General features: G+C 36.5%; 1 protein-coding gene across 1 annotated transcript in view; it reads right to left on the reverse strand.

Annotated features, from left to right (window-relative positions):
- Positions 1 to 1,054: 1,054 nt before the first annotated feature.
- Positions 1,055 to 18,389, reverse strand: part of KCNQ3 (potassium voltage-gated channel subfamily Q member 3) — a gene marked incomplete at both ends in the record, with an annotated part of 192,550 nt that continues 175,215 nt past the window's right edge. Inside the window, 7 exons of the mRNA XM_084283129.1 lie at positions 1,055 to 1,792; positions 2,748 to 2,832; positions 4,654 to 4,752; positions 5,435 to 5,566; positions 8,752 to 8,854; positions 9,943 to 10,130; positions 18,039 to 18,095. Of these exons, the coding sequence (XP_084139255.1) occupies positions 1,055 to 1,792; positions 2,748 to 2,832; positions 4,654 to 4,752; positions 5,435 to 5,566; positions 8,752 to 8,854; positions 9,943 to 10,130; positions 18,039 to 18,095 (1,402 nt within the window). The remainder of the gene's footprint in view (positions 1,793 to 2,747; positions 2,833 to 4,653; positions 4,753 to 5,434; positions 5,567 to 8,751; positions 8,855 to 9,942; positions 10,131 to 18,038; positions 18,096 to 18,389) is intronic.

Here is an 18,389-nt window from a genome sequence, read left to right on the forward strand (position 1 = left end):
CTGTAAGCCAAACCCTGGCATCGTCCTGCACTGTGGAACCCCCAGGGAACAAAACAGTGAGACTCTGCTCAAAGCACCTGACAAATATTAGAGAATTGAGTCTCACAACTTGTATATATGTAAGTATAACTCTGAATTAACAGATGGGAAACTGAAGCACACTTGCATTATGCAGCTTACTTAACATCATGTAAGTCAATAAAAGAGTGGAGAGTAGAAACCTGGGGTTCCCTACATTGAATACCTTTTGAATTTTTGAATACATTTTTTTTTTTTTTTTTTAACAGAAAGAAACCTTGTCCCCATAAGAAACCAATGGGCTTGGCAAAAGTTTTTTCTACAAAACAGTATTGTAGTCGCACTTCCATTAATTTTATAACCACTAGTGGAGATTTTCAAAGTATCTTGAGGAATTTATACAGTAAATAAATATCAATGACTAATCTACCCCTAGTTTCATTTGGCATTGTATTTCATTTGCCATTGTATTCATGGGTAGTTGTATAATAGATCACATGAGAAACATTTAGTTTACAAAACTGTTTCAGTAATGTTATTTACTTTGACTCAGCTTTTTCCCTTTGACTATTAGATCCTTTTGCCTAGGTTGGATAGAATTGATTTACTTATATTGGAAAATGGATTCAGACTTTTTATTTCCACAAAAGGATATTGCTTCTGGAACTGTTTTGACTTTGCTGCTCAGTTTACAAAGCGTAGCAAGGACCATCATATCTTGGCTGTTATCAATCCACCTTGTATTGAAGAGTATCAAAAAGGTATGTATCATAGAAGAAATCAGCTGTACCATTTATATAGGGTAAAGTCATGCAAATCGTGCTCAAAACTAAGCTCCTTAGTTTTGGTAGCATGAAAAAAACTGCATTAGTAAATTGTATGAAATGGTGCAGAATGACTACCACTAATTACACATGCATCTTATGCAGCCATTGGTGTTTTGAACTAGTAAGCTTTGGGTGTAGAGTAAGAGAGATATACAAAGTATGCTTACATTACACGGAGAAGTCAACCAGTGACTAACCCTCCCCAACTTTTAAACTGGCTTATTTGAAGGAGTCCATATTGAATCTGAAATCCCATCCCCTGTTGAAGACAAAGGCATGGAGCCACTTGGTGTAAAAGGATCGGTGTCTGTGTCTGTTTCTCCCTCTGCTAGGTAGCGTTTCTCTCTCATCCATGCAGATCCCCCATTGGGGCCAAATGGAAAGTCGTCTCTGTCTTGGGAGATACTGAAGCCACTTGGGGAGCGCTCAAGTTCCTCATGGTTGACAGAGAGAAGGGACAATGGCGTATCGCTGTCTCTTGTTAAGCTCCTTCTCTGCCTTGGAGACACTTTGTCTGAGTACGGGCTTTGCAGGTCTCCTTGGGAGTGGTAGCTAACCTGCGAGTCCATCAATGTAAATATAGGCAAAACTGTTGGCCTTTCTGCATATGAAGTTGAGGAAGGTGTGGCTTGCAGTTTGCCAGAGTTTTGCCCACCCGTTGATAAATGTTGTGAATGAGTCATATGACCATGTGCTGAGAAACCATAAGGACTGACTTTGTTGACTGGAACCTGCTGGAAGCTGTATGGAGTTTCATGAGCACACTGCTCAGTGTATTTGTATATTATTGTTTTTAATTCAGAATACTTATTTTCTTCTCTCTTCTCCTTTGCAGGAGAAGCAGTTTCTTTCAATGGACTTATCTCAGCGACTTGTATTTGCAGCTGTTCCATATGATGCATATGCATATCGACAAGAAAATCCAGTTTCTTCCCCATGTCATTAACCTGAAAAATACCAATTTTATCATATTGTCTCGGTTTTGTTATTTAATAAAATAATCAATGCTTTCATAGGTATACTTCCCCCACAATTATGTGTTGCCATCTTTACTGGTCATGAAGGCAATTAAAAGATAATCATGAGACAATTGCAAGATAATCATGACTTTTTCTTGGAAGCTGGACTGCAGTGGATGTCAGTTTATATACTAATTGCCTCAGATTAATTGCTTATGAATTGTACCAGCATTTTTTCTGTATTGTTGGATATTTGTCAATCCACTATCCAGTGGTGGATACAACATTATGATCAAAGTTGTGATAGCATACTGTAAATAGCTATTACCAAAATGCAACAGATGGAATTACCTTTGCACACAGACCTCCTCTCTAACTTAATAGTTCTACAACATAAGGGTTAAATATCAGCACTAATTTTCCTTTCTCTTTTGATGGTACCTGAACATCTACATTCCATGATAAGACCTGTTGTGAATTAATGCAACTTGCCTCCATCTTAGTTATGTATTTAAAAATGAGAGTGTCATGTTTTTCTAAGCATATGGTTAAAATGCATAAAGAAGACACAGAATATCCTGTGGAGGCAATAATTCTGAGTGCCAGAGAACATTGCAAGAGAACATTGTACTCACAGCAAAACACCAGCCATGATAAGCATGGAGTGAAAAAGTCTCACTTAAACATGCTGGTATGGGTCTTGCTGCCATACATAATTACAACCATTCAACAGGTCTCAAAATTTACTCTTCCCAGGTAATTACATTACTTCATGGAAAAATAATCAGATAGTTTTTTGATCAATAGTACAAGATCTTTGTGATGCTTGATCGCCAGCAATACAAATCTGCCTGGGTCAGACAAAGAATGACATATAATTGATATCAGTTTATTGTTTCTGTACAAGCACCTCAGTGTCCTTTATTGTCATGAAATTACATACCTGTCGTTCAACTTTAACAAATTTGCCCATCATACTTTGGTCTTCAGTATCTGCTGTAGATGCTTTGGCTACATATGGATCATTTCTATAAAGAATTAATATATCTATTAGTGTTCCATTTTTCTTTGCATCACACTGAGTAGTTTATATCAGAAAACAGAAATGCCATGTTAGTGGTATACTAACATAGCTCATTGGAACCCCATTTAAGAAAGGATTGGATCTGGTTATTTGCAATACAAATGGAATAAAAATATTGCTATGTGCAATTTCAGTGCATTTCTAAAGAATAGATTACTGATTTTGTGTTTCATTTTTTTTTTTTTTTTTTTTGGGTGTTCAAAATCAAGACTGAGATTAAGGCAAAATAAAAGCAAACAAAAAAAGCTCAAAATGGCAGTCAGTGAAATTGATCTCAGAGTTGGTGGAAAATTTTCAGATTTGTGAAAAATGTTGCAGTCTATTCTGATAGTAGGTTTACAGATGGACATATGTTTTGAAATCTAATTCTTTCTAATTAGTTTGTGTGAAGACTTTGAATATGAGTTTCATGGTCGAGTGTTTTTTTTCTCCATTTCATTAAACCAAATAGAAAGTGGCAGAGACTGGAAAAGCTGAAAAGAGAGTCTCGCCTGGATATTTAAAGTAGATTACTGAATACATATTCTTCTACACAATTTCCTACTGCTCATCTGTCAGATGAAGTAAGCTCAAGAGGTAGGAAGATAGCCTCTGCTTAACTAAAGAACCTTGATTTATAACATCATGGGATCTGAGATGGTCATTGTCAAGCTAAATCTTTATCTAAACGGTTCCAAATCAACTTCAAAGGAAACTACGTCTTTCCACAAACTGTGTCAAAGTCTAGAAAACTAATTTGTAGGCTCCTGTTCTTAAGATGACTTAGAAAAAATATGTCCTAAAACTTTAGTTTTAACAGGTCCAGTTCTTGTCCTCTCTTTTTGACAAAATTCAAAAATCACAGCTGTGGATATATCTTAAAGCAGAAACTATAACTAAAATATGTCAGATTTTGCAGGTTGGGTTATCACTGATATGGCTCATGCAAATTTTACAATCTGCTTTGTTTCCAAAATCATCATTGCCTCTTTCCATATAAGTAGGGCTCTGTCTTCATATTTTCATGTTTTCAGATTTTTCACTGGGTGGGATAAACCAGATAGAGCCAAGTTAATTTATTTTTTGTAAGATTACTTTTGTCCTGAGAAACCGTAACAGCTTTGGGGACAGATTGTTGATGGCTTTGTGTGGTTCTTCATGGGTATTTATTGACAGATTAATAGTTGTAAATAACAGAAGAAAAAACAAAGCCATTTATTATTGAATTTTTGCTACCAGGATTGCAAGAATACAATCACATGCTGTAACATTCATACCCAGAAACCTGTTGTTGCAATTTATTTTCAGCAGTTCCCTCTAGTCATTGATTTTAAAGCTGCATCATTGAAACTCTGTGTTTGTTGTCGGTGGGGGCTATAATGAAACTTTTTTCACTTCAGGAAATTTTAAGTTTTAATTTTACCTTAAAATTGTTGGCAATTTTTATTGAGTTTTTAACTGTTTTCACTAGTTGAGTGTTAGAAATTCAGCACTTCAGCAATCATAAATACATATTCCATATAAAATCACGTCTGCAAACCACAGAGAATCTGAGCTAGACAGTTAAGAAGCCATTAAGTTTATATTTCCATTATACATAATTCTTAGGGAAGCTAGTCTCATTCTGGTTCAACATTTACACATATGTATCTTATAGCATCATATCCGCTTAGTATTGTTACTATAATAGTGTTCTTTCTGGATTAATTAAGTGCATGCTTTTTGGTATGAGCAAACATGTATATCTGTTATGGTCTGTGCAAAATACTAAGCAGAATAATTTCACCTGGGAGACTGTTGTGAAGGGTAAGAAAAAGCTCCTCCCTTTTGGGATTTCTTATGCTTGGGAGTAGATGGAGGTCCAGGTGTAAAAATCATATCTACTCTGAAAAAAAAGAAAAGTGCAACTGCATAAGTCCACCTCTAAATGCTAGCACATGATAGAAACAACTATGGATCTCTGCAGAAAACAGTAACAAAGACTCAAAAGGGAGTTTTGGAAGTAGAGTTTAAAAAAGATCAAGGCAAAACTTGCAAAGCTAACTAGATATTTCCTAGGCACCCAAGCATTGCAGGGACATGTTGTAGACACAGATTTCTAACATCATGAGCTCTCCTCAAATTTCTGAGCTCAAAAAATATTTTTGTATATGTTAATTTACATCTGAGCAAAGGGGATGTGAAACCTTCCAGGCTAATTTGTTTTTTCACTCATACAAGGTCTTTCACGAGGCACAGGTCAGCAGAGAATCCATCACAAAGGAAAGTTCTATGTAGTGTAATTACTGCTTTTACTGATTATCTGTGCAAAGGAGAGAAGGGGGAAAACTTCCCCATAATCAAAGGAACCAATGATCAAGAAAATTCTCATGATTTTTGATTTCCTTCTTCTAACTATGAGCCAGTGCTCTTTTCTATAGCTATGCCAGCTAGCTGCTCACTCACCTTTACTCTTTGGGGAAGAGGAAAGTGCAAAGACGTAGCTTCTGGACGGCCTTGTACACAAATAGACCAACTATGCTTTTGCCAGCACTATACATTTTCCCCACTTCCCAGAGGATTCTTACCTTGCCTGAAGATACTTTATTCTGGAAAGCATATCAAGATGCCCTGCTGAGTATTGCTCTATCACATCCTTTACATCATAAGGCCTCAATGTCTCCTTGAATTTTTTTTTATAAAGACGAAACTGTAGTATTCTGTTAAATAAACAGGAAAAAAGTAATACTAAGTTCTTATATAAATTCCATAATGACCATTTGCAGCTTTATCAAATAATTGGTGAATACTCTGGATGTCTGAAAAGTGAAGTTGCTCACTAGACAAATACTAGAAAATAAAACATAAGCAGAGAATCTCCAATATCATACTATGTTTTTAAACATATAATAGGTGGCTTTTCATAGGTAATAGGCTAGATTTTCCTAAAAATAATTATATACACATGATGTATCTTTTTCAGTACCATCTTCATAACTAGAAATTGTTCAAAGCAACCTATGGTATGGAACTTGTTTTTGAACAGCATAGGTCACAGGAGATGTTGAAGCTGAAGGCACGGTTCAGCATATTATAAAGCTAATTTAGAGTGTATATATAGTGTTGAATCATTTTCAGCTTGTTTTTCATTTAGCACCTAGGAAAGTTTTTGATGGGAAATGTTAACTTGTTATAAACGTGGAAGTTAAGTAGTCAGCAGATCAAGTTGTGAAGAAAAAGAGAAAAATGTTAGAACTACCTGAAGTGCCCTTGAAAAAGTAGCAGTATAACACTATTGTAGTAGTGGTAGTAGTGGTGGTGGTAATAGTAGTAGTAGTAGTAACAATAATGATGATATAAATCATCATCATTACTGGTAAGTAATAACAAAATCATAGATATAGTAAGGAAGCATGACAGCACGATTACTTGAAAACTGTTTTGCAATACTTTTGCAACCTTTTTTTTTTTTTTTTACTTACTTTCTGTTTATACATTTGTTCATGTGTATCTTGGAAAATTAAACAAATAGAAAAAATACATACGTAAAGAAGGAAAGTATTTTTTTTTTTTTTTAATATGTCTTTGACTTGGAATTCACGGATTTTCTTCCTCAGTGCAATCTTCATGTTCTTCTTGGTCTAAAGTGTGGAATTGCTTTCATCAATTATGGTTCTGACCTGTCTATTATTCAAGTTATATTATAAATATATATATATATGGACTTTCATTTAGCAAAGATAATTCTAGCATGACTTTTAAAAGCTTTTTGGACTACTTAACTTTGCTGCTAATAAATCTTTCAATGTCCAAGATTTCAAAATTTTACCTATGCCTATTCCAGCCAAGATATATATGATTATATATTATATGATTATATATTGTATGATCATATATATGACCAGAACTATACTTAAAATAGGAACCACACTGTTAGTGATTTAAATTTAAAATCTTCTTGATTATGGCACTGGAAACTCATTAAGAGGTTTTGTCTGAAATAATTACTTCCTATTAACATTCTGGGTCTGGGTAAACTGTACAGGGAAAAAGAAAAGAAGAAATAAATAAATAAATACATAAAAAAGCTTGGCATCTTGAGTCATAATTGAGTTTAAGAGGAAATTACATGAATCAATTAGGTTTACACAGGGTGTGAGAGAGGAAGTTTTGCAAAAGTAATGCAGAGTCTTATGGAGTCTTAGTCTTATGGAGGTGGGGACTGTAAATAAAAGGCAGTGGTGTATTCTTTGAAAACAAGGAGATATCAGGGAAGGAAAAAGGTGAAAATTGTGGAGGAATCAAGGATGAAGTAACTTTCAGCAGGAGGGAAGCAGTCATGGGTAACAAAAGCAAAGCCTGTGGGATATGGCTTTTGGCATGCTTGAGAAAATTTGAAATTTTAATATCTAGTTTTTCTGCACTCAGCTGGAAAGCAACAAGGAGAAAATACTGCTAATTTTACTTTTATTTGTTAATATAATATAATGCAGTCTTGGATTATTGGTAAAAATAAAATGAAAACAAACAGACACTATAGTTATACAGAATAAAATAAGTACTAGATTCAGACCAGTCATCAGTTATGGAAGCTCAGATGAGACCAAAATGGAGTTACAGATAATTATATGTTGTGAAAGAAATACCATGTATACAGTGTTTTTCTTTCTCAGCCATTGCCCAGTTATTACAGACGTCTACTGTTGAGGAGAAGAGGAAGAATCTGACATTGGTTTTCAGTTATAATCCAGTAACACAACCTGTTAGTATAATATAGCATCCATAAATGGGGAAAAAAAAAATAAAGCTCTTCAGAAGCTGTTAATTCAGCTCCTGCAAACATATATTCTCTGGTAATACATGACTTACTCTGTGTTACCATCAACTGAAAATGTGAAATAATACCTTTCATCACTTAGTAGTTGATTGGAAGTTATTATAGGCAGAAATAATCCACACTGAAATGGGGAGGAGGGCAGGTTGGCTAAGAGCCCTTGCATGGATTGGGAAAACATACAGTCATAACCAGTGACAATGGGACATTCATCTCATACACCTGCAGCTGATTTACAAACATTTCTAAATGTAGAATACACAATCATGTTCTCTGAACCTTTTTGAAGAAGATAGAGTTTGGGATACTCTAGACTTGAAATTCTTCTACTGGAAGGTGGTAACTCACTGAACTCACTGGTCTAAAACAACTGGTAGAATAAAAAAAAGTGACTGCAATGAAAATAGAATATTTTTCCTCTGGGGGCTTTTTTTTTTTTTTTTTTTTTTTTTTTTTTTTTGTGTGTAGAGTAGAAAATTCAGAGTGGAGAAGTAACAGAGCATAAGTGAACAAATTTCATGTTTTTGATGTTCTAAGCACATTACCAAGCCTTACCAGGAGTTTTTTAACCCCAGGGATAATATCTTGTGATGCAAAACTAGAGGTGACATATGTGACAGGCTGAAGACCGATGAAATGGAGACTTCAGCATCTATTAAAGCATGACAGGCAAAAAATATATTGCAGACTCATACAATTGTAAATAAATAAGAATTGAGTCAGCTAAGGATTTGCTACTAAGCTAGAATTCCAGCTGTACATAAATGTTACACTCAGTAACTTGGGCAAGATACTATATTTACAGCATATTTTAAAGATAAGCTGTATACTATATTGTTTTATAACAAATATGTTTATAGTGTCTTGCAAAAAATGGCATGATCAGTGTTACTGAAAAACATTTTCTTTTCCGTATATTTTGAAAGAGGACTTGTATAGCATTTATAGTTCAAGTATTAAACTATGAATAACAACAATGAATCAACATGCAGCAATACAGTGGTGTGTTTTCCTGAAGCACAAACATTCAAAATCAAAGCCAAGCACCAAGAAGAAGTCAAAGACATTTACCTGACAGCTCGGATGGCTGTCTTGAATGTGGGGATCATATCTTCCATGAGGAAGTCACTACTGTCGCCTCTCTCTTCTCCCATGGGTTCCCCTGTACCTGCATCTGCAAGGCAGGTCAAAAACAAACAAACAAACAAAAAAAAATCTGACTGCACAATATACAAAGGGATAAAATAAGTGTAATTTAATAAGGAAACATTTCTTGTGGCTTCCTCTTTCTCTAGTCAACTTTTGAAATGATTTTCTTAATTCTGCTGGGATAGTAGTAAGACATCATTTGAGGCATCTCCTCCCAGATTTCAGCATTTTGAAAACATTGAGAACTTTTCTTCCTTTCAAATAAATTTAGAAGTTCCCACTTTTATGAACTTATATGGTGAAAAGTCTTTACCAATCTTATTTTACATAGGTCTAGAACAGCTGTAGAAGCTACAGGCCAAGTTCTCCTACTTGCACTACTCTGAGCTCATGTTACTTCATGGAGGAGGATACTCAAGTCCCCAGCATGGACACCCAAGCTACAGCCATGGTAGTATGGATAGATGCACAGAAGCCAGCTGGCACAATAAAGGAGAAACTGTTCTTTAGACACCATTTAGACACAATAGACAATAACAGAAAAATGTGTTGAGAGAGACTGAGAGGAAAAAATATCTTCTCTTGTGGTATGGACACCACTAAATATAAACCTGCCGAGGGGCAGCAGTCTTAGGGAAAGTGGAAAGGGAACAGCAGTTCACTCTATAAAATGTGGTTTTAAGGGATTTCAGTGAGGAGGTATTTGAGATGCCTAGACACAGGCTAATGCATGCCTGGATACAGTTTAGCAGGGAGCTGCCTTAGCATAGCATCCCTGATAATTAACAGACCCATGATGTCATGTGCTTTTGTGGGGACATCAGTTCACTGACTGGTGTGCCCTTTTGTTCAAGTTCAAATGGGTTGACTCCATTTATGGCCAAATCCAATATCAATTGCTCTTTTTTGGAGGGCCACTGCCTTATTTCATGTACCGTGTTGTCTGTACACCAGCATTCATTTCCTGGAGCTTCCCCAAATGTGCCACATGAAACCAGGAGGTGGCAATGCTTGGCCCAGAAAGTCACAAACCTTCAACAGAAGATGCAGAGGAAGAAAGTAAAATGAAGAGAAAAGAGGAGGGATAGAAAGAAATCAACACAGATGGGCTACCTTCTGAGCTTTGCCAAAAAGCGTACGCTTTCATTCGGAATGCAGTGCGAAAACGCTCCTTATTATTCAAGACAACATTCTTAGGCTCTTTTGAAGGACTTTCTTCAATGGCATCTACATTCAGAGGGGTAAATAGCTTTCCTTTAGTATTGGTACCACGAACCCGATCCAAGAGACCCAGCTTTTGGCTACAAAATAAGCAAAATAATCATTTTCCTCCTTTGTACACTTTTAACTTGTTTTCATGATGCTTTAAATATATAAGAGGCTAAATAAATGTTTTGTACACAAGGACACTGCTGGGGCTACCGTAATACATCAATGTCTTTGTAAGCAACAGCTAAGCTCCACATGTAATTAACTGCTTTTTATGAGCATTTTTTTGTAACAATGTTGAAAATGTTACCAGAGGGTTTTGCTATCCTCTCTACATAATGTATCACAGTGCTTCAGCTCCAGTACTATGTCTGAAGCATGAGATTTATTATTAAGAAGAGAAACACTACTACTTAGGCAGTTCTATTATCTAATGACAAGGATGCTTGGCCTTTCCTGTTCAGTGCTTCCTTTTTCTACTGGGTCCATGGCAGGCTATTAAATGTGACTACCAGGAGCAGAAGAAAAGTCAGATGTGCTGTGAACCAAATAAATTATCAGCAAAACACTGGAAAGGCATTGCCAAGCAATTACTAGGTACGTGGTAGGGCAAGCCACCTAGTTCTCTCCATTATTCAATTTCAGTCATCTCTCACTATTATAGGAATTGAGGTGTTGTAGACAAATAGTGGTAAAGTGGCATATTTTGTTCCTCTGATGATTCCTTGCACTGTCCTCTTATGGATTTATGGACCAAAGATCTTTGCCCTTCAGTGACAACTGCACTGAATTGCAATTGCATCTGCCTGTCATCTTACCAGCATCATTAACCCTTCTCACAGCCCAGTGACCATAACAGTCTTAAAGGCAATTACCAATGTCACTGGAAACAGCAGCACAAAAGAATTTCCTAGTTAGTGCATCAGCTTAAATACACTCTGAGAGATGATATAAATGTTTTATTTGCTTGTTCATTTTACTACTAAAAATATCTGTTTATTGACCATTTGTTAAAAAATATAAATGAGGGGCTAAGGTTTGGGAAGAAAGCCTACTTCTAAACCCAGTCTTGGGCACTTCAGTGTGGGACAGCTCTGGGAAGAGATGTCTTGTGCACACATAGTAGAGGCACTTCTCTGTGGGAGAGTGGGTCAGAAGGGTTGAGCAGGGGGAGAGAAGAAGCCACAGCACCTGGCAAATTTCTGAAAGTCACGGCTGGGAGCAGAGCTGAAGGAAGAGTTGCAATGGTGGCCAGAAGAAAGAGATTTCGTAGGTATGCAGAGAGGTTTTTGTATGGTTTGTTCAGCTGAAGCCACTAAACTTGACTGGCATGAAAGAGCAAGGATGGGGAGGGTGCAACCTGCAAGGACATAGTGGTCGAAGACAGAGACCTGTGTGCAGACAATGCAAGTGAAGGGTCTCACAGAATGTTTTATTCTTTTTTAAGGGGTTACCTTGATCAGATGGGTTACTTTTGTGTTCTACTGATGTCTTTGTAAGCTAGGGGTCTCTGGTGCTACTGGTGCACCTCTTTGCCAGGAGTTGTTTCTACCTCAGAGAGGCAGTATCCTGATGTAGTATCCCACCACAGTGGAAGTTCTTGGAATATTCCTCTTAAAATGGCAAAGGTGAAAGGCATTTAAAAACATATGATGTCTTTGCTGTTTTCATAACAGTACTGACTGTAGTAGGAATACTGCAATTTACAGCATACAAAGTTCCTCCTTCATTTGAGCATTGCAGATCACAATTATTGCAGGGTATTGTTGTTATTGTTGTTGCTGTTTTTGTTTGTTTTAATATGAATTAATGGTACTGTCTTCTTTACTGTCAGATTCTTATTAATAAATCTTTGACCTAGGACATAAGAAAATATGGGTATTCCTGCTTTAGAAGACTGAAGCACTAAAGATTACTGCAGAATGTTTTTTGGGGCTTTCCAAATCTTGTTGCTGACAACATCACAACAGTTGTGAATACAATTTCTGCAGCCCAGTAAATTCAGACACTTGCACTGTCATTGTCTGCATGAAGTGTGCAGGTGTGTGAAAGTATGGAAGTGGCAGTTAAGAAAGAATTGTGTAAGTATGGAGACACAGCTAGTCCTGATATATCAGCAGTGCCAGGACTGAAGTCAATGACGTGAGAAGAGAAAATAATGTATTTGAGTGAAGAAATAGAGCAGCCTAAGTGAATGGTATTAATGTTACCAAAAGTTTATTGTAGTGTAGTTTCCTGAGAAATTAATGGCTATGGGGAAGATGCACAAAGTGCAGACAAATGCACACAGCAGCAATTGCTTCCTTCTTTGGAGTAAAAAATTAAAGATGCTACTTCTTGATACCTGTGACAAATTAGTCACCACAGAATATGTAGGGTAGTTTAATGTTAAGCCCTAAGCACTTATTTAAAAAGTAGTTTCCATAGTGTTTCTTTTTGGCCTGGACTTTTGATCTGGCTGATCTGCTACAGTGTTCTAAAAGGCTAAACTAATGATGAGTGCAAGATCCCAAGTGATTTGCTTTCCATTCAGACAGAGAATCCTGTGATGTCTTTTCTGCATTTGTCCTGGTTTCAGTTAGAACAGAATTAATTTTCTTCCTAGTAGCTGGTGGAATGCTGTGTTTTGGCTTAGGATGAGAAGAATGCTGATAACACCCCAATGTTTTAATTGTTGCGGAGCAGTGCTTATACCAAGCCAAGGACATCTCAGCCTTTCGCTCTGCCCTGCCAACAGGCAGGCTGGGGGTGCAGTAAGAGCTGGGAGGGGACAGACCCAGGACAGGTGACCCAAACTAGCCAAAGGGGTATTCCATACCATCTGACGTCATGCTAAACAATATATAGGGGTGGCTAGCCAGGGGGAGGGGGCCGGACTGCTCGGTTAGGCTGGGCATCGGTCAGCGGGTGGTGAGCAATTGCATTGTGCATCACTTGTTTGTACATATTATTATTACTTTCCTATTATCACCATTGTATTATTATTATTATTATTATTGTTATTATTATTTTTGTTATGATTATTTTCCTGTCTTATTAAACTGTCTTTATCTCAACTCACAGGCTTCACTTTCCATTTCTCTCCCCCATCCCAGAGAGGGAGGGGGGAGGGTGAGCGAACGGCTGCGTGGTGTTTAGCGTGGTGTTTAGCTGCCGGCCGGGTTAAACCACTGCCATTTATCTACTCTCTCAGAGGCAGTGTTTGAGAACAGCACTGCTTTGCAAGACAGATGTCTTAACTACAGGGCACTGCTGTGAAATTTGGATTCTTCAAGCACTCATGTATCATACTTAGGAAAAAATATTTACAGGAAAAGAATACAGCTAACTTGAGCAAGTTTTGAAAGGGCATGACAAATAAAGTTGGGGACAATAAAGGTCAACTGAATGACTTGAGTGGGTTTTGGAGGGCAAAGTAGAAAAAACGCTAAAACAGATTTTACTGCAAAGGAAGGCACAAAAAATCTAGTTGAGTGATAACAAAGAGTCAGATGGGAAATATAAACTGATGGGCATGAAAATTAGAAGGAGTGAGCTTGTGAGGTCACCAATGTGAAGAAAGATAGAGCTGTTAAGCATGCTTGGCAAGGCAGTGATCTTTGTAGGCTGAAAGAGACTGTAATGTACGCTACAAAGAGGAAGAAACTCAAGAATTTTTAGGATGAGAACATCTAGAATGAAGAATTTTCCTCTAGGTAGGAAACAATTATATGTACAGTAGGGTTGTTGTGAATATCAGCTTTTTCTGTTGGGAAGATTAACAGATTACCAATGAATGACACATGAACCTCAAATGAAGGTGGGGACTATATTACACTTATACTTAGGATTTCAAAGTTGAGCGTATTAGTTCAAGGGCTTCTGCAAAGATATTCAACGATGTGAAAGAAACTCCTAGAAGGATGAAAGATAAAAGTGAAACTCAGATGATTTCAGATGATGAGATAATTTTGTCAAAATTGGTCACACACAACACATTGCCTTGGAGCAACCTACCAAACTTCACAAGATTTGATTTGGTAACACTACATAAAAGTTCTAAATGGAAAAATATGTTTACAGCAGAGAACTTCAAAGCCAAAGAAGCAGAAAGATATGTGAGACGGAGGGTTTCTATTGTTTATAAAAAGCTGTTAAATGTTGTATGAAAAGATAATTTTCATTACATATGGTCTTTGAGTCTCAGAAATTTGCTCAGTCCTTCAAAATACATGTCCAGGTCTCTCAAAGTTTGTCACTTAAAATTCCTTTATCAACTGTCTTCTTTACCAAAAGACAAGGAGGCACATAATGTGTTACAAGGTTTCACACAGATCAGATCAGCAGGAAAAGGGTCAGTGGACAATGCAAAGAATCCAACAGATTCATATTGAATTTTTATTTATTTTTTTTTTTTTCCCAATGTAGGGCTCAAAATATCTGCCATGAACTGACCTCAGAATAGGAATGATTAAGATTTAATATCTTCCTCACAGATCAAAACAGATCAAAATATTCCATTGCATTCAGCACAAAAGACTACTTTTTTGTCTTGGTGTTCTCTATTGCATATGTACTAATCTAGTAACAATTTATTTATTTATTTATTTATTCATGGAGGTAGATAATTTGAACAGAAAGCATTCCTAAATTCTCTTTCTAAGGTAACTTTCTCCATTAATAAGTGTCATTTCAAGAAGAAACCATTGTCTCAAGACTGTTGCTCAGGCATCTTAGGTTTAGGAGCTAGAACTCCTAAAGTTTAAAAAGTTGAATTTTTTGTCTAAGATTGACCTTTAGACACCTTTTTATGCTCTGTGGGAATTTATTAACCTACTGAGATCTGTTTCATTTTGGGGTGACTTTTTAACTGGGGGAACTTGTCTGTTAATACTGATTACAGCTAGATCTAGAAGAGAATTCATTTTAAAAGCAGATTTCTAGTCTCAGCTAAAGTTACATAAGCTGAAGCCTTTATCAATAATTTAATCTGATAATTAACCCTTAAAGTAACATTCAGACAGTATGTTTACACAATAATATAGACAATTGTGTTCATATCCAGGCAGCCAGAGCAGTAGAATACTCAGAAAATCATTAATCAGCTTCACATGAAAAAAATACAACAATATGTTGTATACAAAACAAAACCCAAGCTTCTTTCCAGATAAATGGATAGCTGTCATCAGGGAAACAATGGACTTTATTCTCATTTCCGGGGGATGAAATCTGGGTCTGCTGGGGTTTTTGTTTACATTGTGCTTTTTAAAAACACTTAAGAAACATTTGTTTTCATGACACAATCTCCTTCAATAAATCAGCATGCGCATGGCTCGGTCTCAGAGTATGAAGCATGCGCAGATCACATCGTCCTTCAATGAGAGTGGCTAGGACAGTGGTTCCCACCTACAGGTTTACATACTGCTGCTTATCTTTCAGACTCCTCTTACTGATATGAGCTGCTCTTCCTCTCCTTGGGACAGTGGTCTCATTTCATTTGGCTTCCTCACATTCAGGAAAATATGATTGTGACTTCCAGTGTAATTCCAGAAGTTGTGGGGAATAACACATCTCAAAATATTCTGATATAAATGCAGAGTATTTTTTCTATCTTGTGATTGCTTGCCTTGCATGTTATTGCATCTGCTCCCTTGTGTTGGAATAAAAGTTTTCCCCAAAACTTCGCCTTTAAGGTAGAGTTCAAGGATGAGAACTTCATAACTATGGAAGATACAAACCACCACAAAGGGGGAAAGACAGATGCATTGCAAACAGTTTGGCTTGAAATCTTCACAGCTAAAGAACAATTCAGCTCTCAGATTCTTGCTCTTCAAGAGCAGTGGGAATTATTTTGGAACATCTGAGAGAAGAATTTGGTTGCTGATATACAAGAGATGGATGGCTTCTGCAGAAGATGTTTTACCCCTGCTCAGAATAAAGAGTGGGAACCACTGAACTAGAAATACTGTTTCAGAAACAGTCATGCAAGGAAATAATGCAGTTACATCCCATCATGCAAGCCAGATACTCTCCTCTCTGTTCTTTGCCTAGTAGTGGAGTTTCATAAGCAAATGGTACATGTATGAGAAGAAAAATAATGAATTAATAATAAAAATGAATCAAACACAGCCCTCTTCCATGTATTAAACGCTTTCACCTCACATGGAGTAATAATATTCAGAAAATCTTTCCATATTTTTGCAGTTTAGCTAATCTGTAGGTTTATTTATTCCTGGTCTCAAGCAACTGGAAGCAAAAACAAGTCATGTTTACTTCAATATTTTTCTACATTATCCGCTGTCCTTATTTGGGTGAACATAGCTTTGGGAAATCAAACATTCTAAATGAAGTTTTCAGAAATATTCTCCTTTGAACTTCTCCCAGTGGAAATTAGCATGAAACTAATATTATGAGGACAGCAATGAGTCCTGCTGAAAATCTAACCCTCAGTAAATACATTCAACTGATCTCTAAGAGTCTGTGTCTTTTCCCAACAAAGAACATTTTGCATTTCCAAAGTTCTTGAGAACTTTAGCCAATCAGTTTTTCCTTTTAAGGAAATCAAATAACATTAATTTCTATAGAGAAGAACTCACAAAAATGTTCGACCTTAAAATAGTTGACTCTAACTTCCTGAAAACTAATGCCTTCTTTAAAAGCCACTTTGCACCATGAATCCCAAGGTCTAAATTTACAAGTGTCTGATTTATAATAGGAAAACACCCCATTTTAGGTAACTTTTCCTCACCCTCTTGTGTTTTATGTTCTTATTGGTATTTATGTGTAGGCATAACTCTAAATCCAAACTCACCTACCATTCAAATTATTTGGTCAGAAACATGAGCACAAGTCCTTACTTAGGCTCATCTTTGATGCCCCTCAGGAAGAGAAAGAGCTGTTGTCCACACTAGAGGCTTTTGCTGAGTCCTTTTTCTCATATGCATTCACTAAAGTGAATGGAAATGGGCAAAAATAAGCAGTATCATGGCAATCCATGGAGAAAATAATCCAAATTCAATTCTTTGTGAAAACAGGATGGATATTTTTCACCAAAGGCTGCAGCCAGAAATGTAAATAGAAACCATGTGGATGTTGACTCACTCTTTACTTTGCAGTGAACATTTCTTCATGTATCAACCACTAGAAGCAAACCAAACTGAAAAAATCAATGTCTCTCAAATGTTTTGCATGGGCCAATCATTCAATGAAAAATAGAGTGCTTCACTAGCAGCTCTCCAAAAGCTGAAGGGCTTAGGCTAGGAAAGCTGTGTTGTGTGCTGATGATTTCATGTTTGTGGAATGAAGCAGAAATGAGAAGAACAAGCTAAAGTTGAATGGTAGGAAGATGTTTGTGCAGGATAAAATAGAATGTTTGACAATTTAGTCGAAATCTTAGTATTTCCAATGGTGTGTCCTTCAGATTTCTGAATTGCTACTAATTACTTCTATGTCCCATTGCAGGAAGATAAAGTTCTTGCCCCACATTTCAGGTCACAGTTCAGCAAGATGTTTAAGCATGTCATTAACATTACTGAGATGATAAAAATCCTCCACTTGTTTTCCATTTGCTGAACCAGTACCTGTAAATAAACATGCAGGGATGTTGATCCATTAAAATCAAATACTATGTTACTTCTATGTATTTGTATTGGCAGGGTTGGGACTGCAAAATAAACAGTTTTCATCTATTACAGAATGTTTTTCACCCATAGATTTCTGAATGCTTAGCAGAGTAGGTTAGTATCATTTCCATTCTATGAAAACAGTGAAAAGCAGTTGTTTCTATGCAGATCATTGGCAGAGCCAGGACTAGACCCAACGTTTTCTGAACAGCAGAACAATGAACTACCTGCAAAGTCATGCAAGTTTCTTTTTATGTTTAAATAATGTTTCAGTCTTATCTCTCATTACTTTTCATGGTAGTTAGATGAACTACTGTAGTCAAAACAGAAAGTGCAGGCAGAGAATGGCATGCAAAAAATATGAAGAGTGAGGCTTGATTGTTACTTGAATGTATATACCTAAGTTTTCTTGTGAGGCTTGATCCAAAGAATGACTCCCTACTAAACATGACATTACTGTAAAGTGAAGAAAAGTTATTAAGATGAGACGTTAATGATTACCCATGAAAAGCTCTATGAAAAAGAATGGGAACATCCTTTTGTTTGTAGTTAGTGTAGTGTACAGATCAGATTGGCTTTTTTCCTCTTTCTGTTTCAGGAAGTTGCATTAAAAGGAAATGCTGACAGTGACATTTTCCAGCCTTGAAAAGAATGGTTTTATCTGCATTATATTGTTACTTCTGGCAATATAAAAATGCACCACATTCAATGCATTCTTTTATACTCATAGAATAGGTAGGACTAGTACAG

The sequence above is a fragment of the Netta rufina genome (genome assembly GCF_964035555.1).
Source record: "Netta rufina genome assembly, chromosome: 2".
Taxonomy (NCBI): Eukaryota; Metazoa; Chordata; class Aves; order Anseriformes; family Anatidae; genus Netta; species Netta rufina.